General features: G+C 27.2%; 2 protein-coding genes across 2 annotated transcripts; both read right to left on the minus strand.

Moving 5' to 3' along the window:
- Positions 1 to 246: 246 nt before the first annotated feature.
- On the minus strand, positions 247 to 415 carry BDBG_18033 (uncharacterized protein; the record flags this gene model as incomplete). The annotated part of the gene is made up of 1 exon (XM_031725624.1): positions 247 to 415. A coding segment is annotated over one exon (167 nt), but the record flags the coding sequence as incomplete, so codon positions are not given.
- A 6,433-nt stretch (positions 416 to 6,848) lies between these two features.
- On the minus strand, positions 6,849 to 7,175 carry BDBG_18034 (uncharacterized protein; the record flags this gene model as incomplete). Its single annotated transcript, XM_031725625.1, has 2 exons — positions 6,849 to 6,964; positions 7,106 to 7,175. Coding segments are annotated over 2 exons (186 nt in total), but the record flags the coding sequence as incomplete, so codon positions are not given.
- Between the last annotated feature and the right edge of the window lie 391 nt (positions 7,176 to 7,566).

A 7,566-nucleotide genomic window follows, 5' to 3' on the forward strand; every position in this document is an offset into this window, starting at 1 on the left:
AAAAAAGAGAAAGAAAAAAAAATAAAAGAAAAATAAAAAATAAAAAATAAAAATAAAAAAAAATCAAGATTACAGAGCTGCAGTATTTTTAAAATACTCACTTCTCAGAGTCTTTACAATGTTTATTATCAACTGTGTATTTCTCACAGTGAGAATAACATAACTGTAATAAGTCATTGTCTTAATATCATCTAATAAATAATCAGTATATATCTATATAAATGTGAATAATTAGAAAATATATACTTAAAAAGTGTGATCAGGGTAGACTCTGCTGCTACTTGAATGATATCAAGAGCAGAATACTGAAATTGATGATTTCTTTCATCAATTTCATGAACAAGGCATGTGAAGATAGTCTTGAGAAATATAAGATTCTCTGACTTCTGATAAAAACAGATCTCACAGAGAGACTCTATTTTCATTATATCAGAGACTGAGTATTACTAAAAAGTATTACTTCAATGCATATACACTTACTATGATAATTCATTCTCTGCACATGTGATTAATAGTTGCAGCTTTCTCATACTGCACAGCTCTCTCTGAAATACTGTCATCAGTTTACAATCCACACAGTCTCTCAGTTCAGCATATACTGTGTATATGCAGTTCTGAGTGCTGAGGCTGTGTTGATTATTATGATCTGATATGATACTTGCTTTTCACAGGCCATGTTTTATTTGATTGAAAGGAAAGAAGGACACAACTGCTGTTTTATTTAAGAGAGAATGAGTAATTGAATCTGTAGAAGATAATTTGATTTCTTCTACATTTAAAATTTGATTAGTCTATACTCTTCAATTTGAGAGTTTCTGAGAGTGTTTTAATAGTTTTCATATCAGATTGAAATTAGTGATTAATTGAAGAAGAGAAAAGAGAGAAGAAAGAAATAAGAATAACTTATCTTTATAATATGAAAACAGAGAATTGCTGTAATTATTTATTCTAGTAATAAAGATCTGTTTTCTGCATGTATCTCTGATATAGATTATATAATAACTGTATACAAAGAATATCAACAGTGCATGTATTAAATGAAGATGATATTACTATGTAACACTGTAGCTGTTTCTGTACATCACTGAAAGCTGTTAATATTTTCTTTAAGTCTCTTTATATTTGATAAGTTAGTAATATATGTCAATGCACTCTTTCTTTCATTATTATCATTATCATCATCATTATTATCATTATCATTATCACTATCATTATTATTATTACTATTATCATTATCATTATTATCATTATTATATTATTTCTAATCATCTCTTCTGCCTTCACTTCTCTTCAACACTCACTGAAATTAATCATGTTATTCTTCTTCAAATATTCTGCAGTTCTGCAGATTATCAAGATACATGAGCACTGTCACAGATTAAAGAGAGAGAAGAAGAAGATGTTTAAGTAAGAGAAGACAGATTATAAGACATGTTATAATATCTTAAAGAGACTCTGTAAGAGAGTAGAATAATAACAATTTTAAGTAATACTTCTGATAGATTTAGACTGAACTAAGTATAGAAATAATATGAATGATGTTGTCTGTGAGAGATTGAAGAAGAAGACAGTGAAGAGTCTTATACAGTAGTAATAAAATCAGAAGAAGTTCTGAGAATAATTTAAAACTAAGATGAAGAGAGAGAGAGAGAAGAAGAGTATTACTGTAAATAAGTAGTAATAGAAGAAGATTAAGAGAGTGTTAAAGTAGAAGATAAAGAAGTCAAAACTGATAAGTTTTTTATTTATTAAGAGATAATAATTTTTAATAACACTTCTATTCTCTAATTGATTAGCAGAAGCTGACAGAGAAGAAGAAGATTAAGATCTTATTCAGGTCTTAAATGCACTTCATAATTTGAAATATTAAGAAGACAGCCCTGCTCTCTGAGTATGTTAATTTACTTACTGCTGAGATGAAACCTGAGACAGCAGATCAGAAAATGCAGGATTTTGAGACACAGATTAACCTGACTGAGAGAAAGCAGTGAAAACTCTTCTCTGAGAAGATAGTGAAGAGAGATTTTAAGATGATTATCATCTCAGATAAGAAGAAGAAGAAGAAGAATAAGAAGTGAATTATAGAGAATAATAAGAAGAATAAGAAAGAGTAGAAAGATAATAAGTAGAAAAAGTTTTTTTCTTTTTATATTAGTTAGTTATAAGTTCATAATTATTAATAATTGAAATTAATTTTGAGTTTTTAAAAATTATTATACAAGTTGTAATCAAGTCAGGAATAATATATATATATATATATATTTAACTATCATGATTCACAAATCACTATAATGTATAAATATCAACATTTTTTCAACATTAATATTCATAATATTAATATATTTTTAATAATATTATCTGATAATGTAATTTAATAACACTCTCTTTTACAATATTAATATATTTCAAGAAATATAACAGAGATTAATTAAGATTGTTTATTTACTTTTATACATTGATAATATTCAATCTGAGTTAGTACTAAAATTATAACTAAGCTAAGAAATAAGATTATTTTCTCTTATATTAATTCTTCTTACACACATCAGTGATCAGTTATTGAAAATAAATTATTATCTTTCTTAAATTATTATTATATCTTCTGAATTCACTTCTTTTACTTCTTTTACTTCTATTGAAGATTCACAAACTCTTTAAGAAATCACTGTAAATCACAAAGTCTATGTTATTTATAATTCAACACAGAATACTCTCTTTCAATTATAATAAATAATCACTTCATTCTTCACATCTGATTCCAGGTCACAAAATTTATGAAAAACTCAACACAAATACTGAGATGAACTATGAAATAATTATTAACAGATTACATTACAGATTACTGAAGAGTCATCTCTCTGCTATAATCACTGCAACTTTATTCAGAAACATTTATTATAAACTAATTATAACTCTGAAGAAATTTTCTGATATCTGAAGTTATCAGAATGCAGACAATAAAAGAAAAATAATCAGAAAATTACTACTGAGCTGATAAGTTACTCTATCAGATAATGATTTTTGATAATACTAACTTTCTAATTTGAAGAAAATTATATAAAAATAATCATATATCAGTACTCTGATTTCATAACTCTTATCTGATAACTTCTGTGAATAATTACTTTGTATATATATATCTCTGAATCTTTCTCTTTAATCAATTAAAAACTCTGAAATCTGAACACTTCTTTAAATACTTAATTCAAATCTTTATATTTCACATTAATTCTGTCTTCAGTTCAATCTCAAGATATATTATAAAGTTAATGTACAACATCTAGAATCAGAGTTGAAGAATCATTGAAGAGTGTCTCTCACAGTGAATGTATAAACTAGTATAAATAATCTTATATTTATGAAAGTTATATGTTATTACATTGAGAAGAACTGAACTTATTAAGAGACATTAATTGAATTTGAATCATTGATCAGTAGTTATACTGAGAATTATATAGCAGAGATATTAATGACTGTGATTAAAAATGACTATTAAGATATTAATCTCAGTCTTCTTACAATTATAACTGATAATGCTGTGAATAACTACACTATGATGAAGAGCTTGAAGCAAAAATTGATTTTTCATTTCTGAAATAATAAATAAAGTCATATCTTCTGTATTACTTATATAATTCAACTTGTGATATAAACACTGATAAAGAAGCTTAACATTGAGATGAAGAATAATGAGATAGCTGATTATTAAGATGAGAATGAGATGAAAGTGATTACTCAAGTAACTTTTACATTTACTTTATAAAAGATAATATTTTTTAATAACACTTTTTAATATTGCTTTTTGATAATACTTTTTAATAATACTACTGTTAATTTTGAATAGATTGACTAATAATTTAAATATCACAGATTTGAAACATTGCTAATATGATTTGTATCTCCTCTAAATAATAATAACAATTTCATGATATTCAATAAATAAACAAATTAGTCACATCACTGAATATGATACAGAATGTTAGAATATAATAAAGTTTAATATATAAGATAACTGTTCAGACTCTTTGATTATATCAGATAATTAATTATTAAGTGCAACACTCTGATTGAGAAAAGATTCAGATATTGAAACTTTCTGATATGAAGTGAACTCAGTTGAAATATGTGATTGATTTACTGTTTCAGTTTTATAAAATAATAAAGACAGTCTCAATCACTTATACATTAATGCTGCAGTCAGTCTGATAAGTGTATAACAGTTTATTTACTCATCTTGAGAAGCAGTTGAATCACTCAAAAAGAAATTCAGTCTGAGATAATGCTATAGTGCAGGCTATTATTACTGTAAGAAATAAACTGATATATTACTACAGCAAAACTGAACAATCTTTTACAGAGTACTATACTGTAGCAGCTCTACTAGATCTCTTCTATTAAGTTAATATCTACACTTCTCAAGATTGAACAGAGAAGAAATCAGACTTATATATTAAATTAATCTGAGACTACTACAATATCAACTATCAGAGATTTGAATGAGCAGATGTTCAAGATATGAAGACAGTGAAATACAATTCTCTAATAAGTAATAATCTTTGATAACACTTTATATTACATAGAACTATAATACTAACTTTGAAATAGAACTTACATATATTGATTATAATCAAAAATCAGACAAAACTATATACTTGTAAAACTGAATTTAATCACTATCTTCAAGATAATCTGATAAATTTACACATTAAATCAATTCTAGAGTTATGAAAAATTATTGAGAGTATATACTCAACTGTTGCACTGATAATGTATAATATTCTGATAATTTCATTGACAGAGATGAGAATGAAGTGAAAGTTCAACTCAAGTTGAGATATTTATCACTATCACTGAAGACAATTATAAGAAGAAATAATCAAGAAACTCATGATTATAAAACATAGAATTATCAGACAGTTTAATACCTCTGATCACAGTATATCAGAGAAGTGTAGTTTTCATAAGAAAGTGAAGAATAAACTTGTACAAGAATGTATTTAGTTGTTTCATGAGTGTTATTAATAATCATTACCAAATTCTGATTATATAAGCAATCACTGAATGAACTGAATGAGACTGATTTTAATCTTCAGTTTCAGTCTTATTCTGATTTTGAAAGAATGATCATCTTTCACAGTTTATTCTGAGAAATTACTTTCATTTCACTGTTCTTGAATTAAATCTGATTATTTTTCACATCATTTCTCTCAGAAATGATTCATTTTCAGATTTTTTTGAGGCTTGATTCTGATGAGACTCATGCTAAGAAATGTATAAGACCAGATCAAATGAGATCAAATGTGAAATTCATAATCCTGCCGGCCAGTTTAATTCCAGTCAATGTTGTGATAAATGACATTAATGTTATACACAGAGCAGTAGAGAAATCAGAGACATACACAGTGTTATTACAAGAGCAGCTTGCAGCTCTTAAATCTCTTATAAATCTTGAGTTTTGAGATTTCCTTTGTTTTTGATATTTTTTAAGTGATGTGATGTTAAAAATAGATTAAACATGTGATATATGAAAATGAATAAGATATGTATGATAATATTTGTCTTTTACAGCTGACTCTTACAGTTGATGACTAATTCATTATCTCTTTTCTTTTTTTATGCTTTTTCTTTGTCTGCTAGTCACTACTCTTATATAATCTCTATATAATATAGTATTCAGTGACTAGGTTCAGCAGCTTTCATCTTGTAATTCTGTCTCATGTGTTATACTGTCTCTCTTCACTCACTCAGATCACTACAGTGAACAGCTTATTAAAACTAATCTCATCTGATCTCTGAGCATTCTCAGAGATCAAGATGACTTAATCTCACATATTCACAGATGTTTCAGATAGTTCATTCTCTGTGATCTCTGTGATTGAACTGATGTAAACAGTTAAATTCAACTCTGAATCTCTTTTTCTTCTGCAATCTGATTCACATACAAGTCTGCTGCTTTGAGACTGCTCTTTGTCATATTGTATTCACTGTCTACAGCATGTTATTATACAATCAGCTACAGTCTTATCATTTATTAAAGTGTGATATTTATCTGATTTCTCTATTATCTTTTATTCTTTTCTTATAATTATGAAAAGATCAGAATAAGTGAGATTATCTGATTTATAAGCATCTATGATTTCTCTTACTTCATGAGACTTTTCAATTATAAGTCTCTTCTTTTTCAACACTGATGATAGTACTGTGAATAATTATAATCTGCTCAGATCTTGTATCTTTACTTTTATAAGTTATGAATTATTTATTAAGTTATGTAAGACTCATCTCTCTGGTTCTTTCAATGCATATATTCTCAAAGAATGTGATTTGAGTATTTTATATGACTCAAATTATCTAGATTGAAACTTCTCAGAACTCTCATTGCATACAAGAACTTATATTTTCATCTTGAGACTTGATTTCTTAACTAGTGAGTCTTGTATTCTTTTCAATTGAATTGCTCAGTTCAGAAGTAACTTATTAGCTTTTACACATGTGTGACTGATCTCTTTCAATCTTGATTTCACATCTGTGACTGTTGCATCTATAACTGCTGTTCTCTTTCTTCTCTCTTCTGAAACATTCTTCAGAATGCGCGGATGCAATTCATACAACAGGTAGAATGATGAATACTTGAAGACTGTATGCTGTTGAATCTGTGTGATCAATAGCACCTGTCTAAGATATTCATCTCATAGTCTCATAGACTTGCTCACTAAATATTTCATCAGCATATTGCTCAAGATTTCATTCAAGTGTTTCATCTTTTCATTTATTCACAGATGATATAATGTTGTTCTACAATATCTTGTCTGTAACTGGTCTATAAAATGTCTTATCACTTCTTCTACAAGATTCACACTGATATCAGTTAGAATCTCATACAGCATTTCATAGTTAACATAGATCTTATTATGTAGAAACTTCATTATCATCTTCTCTATTATCTCTGAAACTGCTTTCACAACTAATCAGTTAGTAGTATAATCAATAGCTGTGATTATTCATTGATTTTCATTTGATATTCATGATAATATGTCTATGAGATTCATCTTTTATTGTTTGAATGATTGTATTATACACTTTATCTGATGTTATACTTTCTCACATTCTAACTCTTTCTTAGATTCTTTCACAACCTGATAATTCAGACACTTATAAGCATACATCTGAATGTTCTTAGCCATGCTTGATCAGTATACTCTTGATTTGAGTACACTTATAAGTTCAGAGTTTTCTAAGTGACTGAATTCCTTGTGCATGTGAGTTATCAAGTCACATTTAAATGAAGATTCTAGATAGAGAGCTTCTATATATTCTAGATTGCAGTAAAGTATAACATTATTTTCTAATTTTTTCAGCTTGAAGTTCAGAAGCATCTCTTCTACTACTCTCATGAGACACTTGTTATTTAACATCTTATCATTCTTCAAGTGAGAGATTATTATATTCACTCATTCTGATTTCTTGCATTATTATTATTATTATTATTCTTCAATTATAGATGTATGCAGTCAGAGACTATGACATCTACCTGAGAACTTTAGTTCTCAGGGTTTTTTCTATGTC

Source organism: Blastomyces gilchristii (assembly GCF_000003855.2).
Source record: "Blastomyces gilchristii SLH14081 genomic scaffold supercont1.47, whole genome shotgun sequence".
In the NCBI taxonomy this organism is placed as follows: domain Eukaryota; kingdom Fungi; phylum Ascomycota; class Eurotiomycetes; order Onygenales; family Ajellomycetaceae; genus Blastomyces; species Blastomyces gilchristii.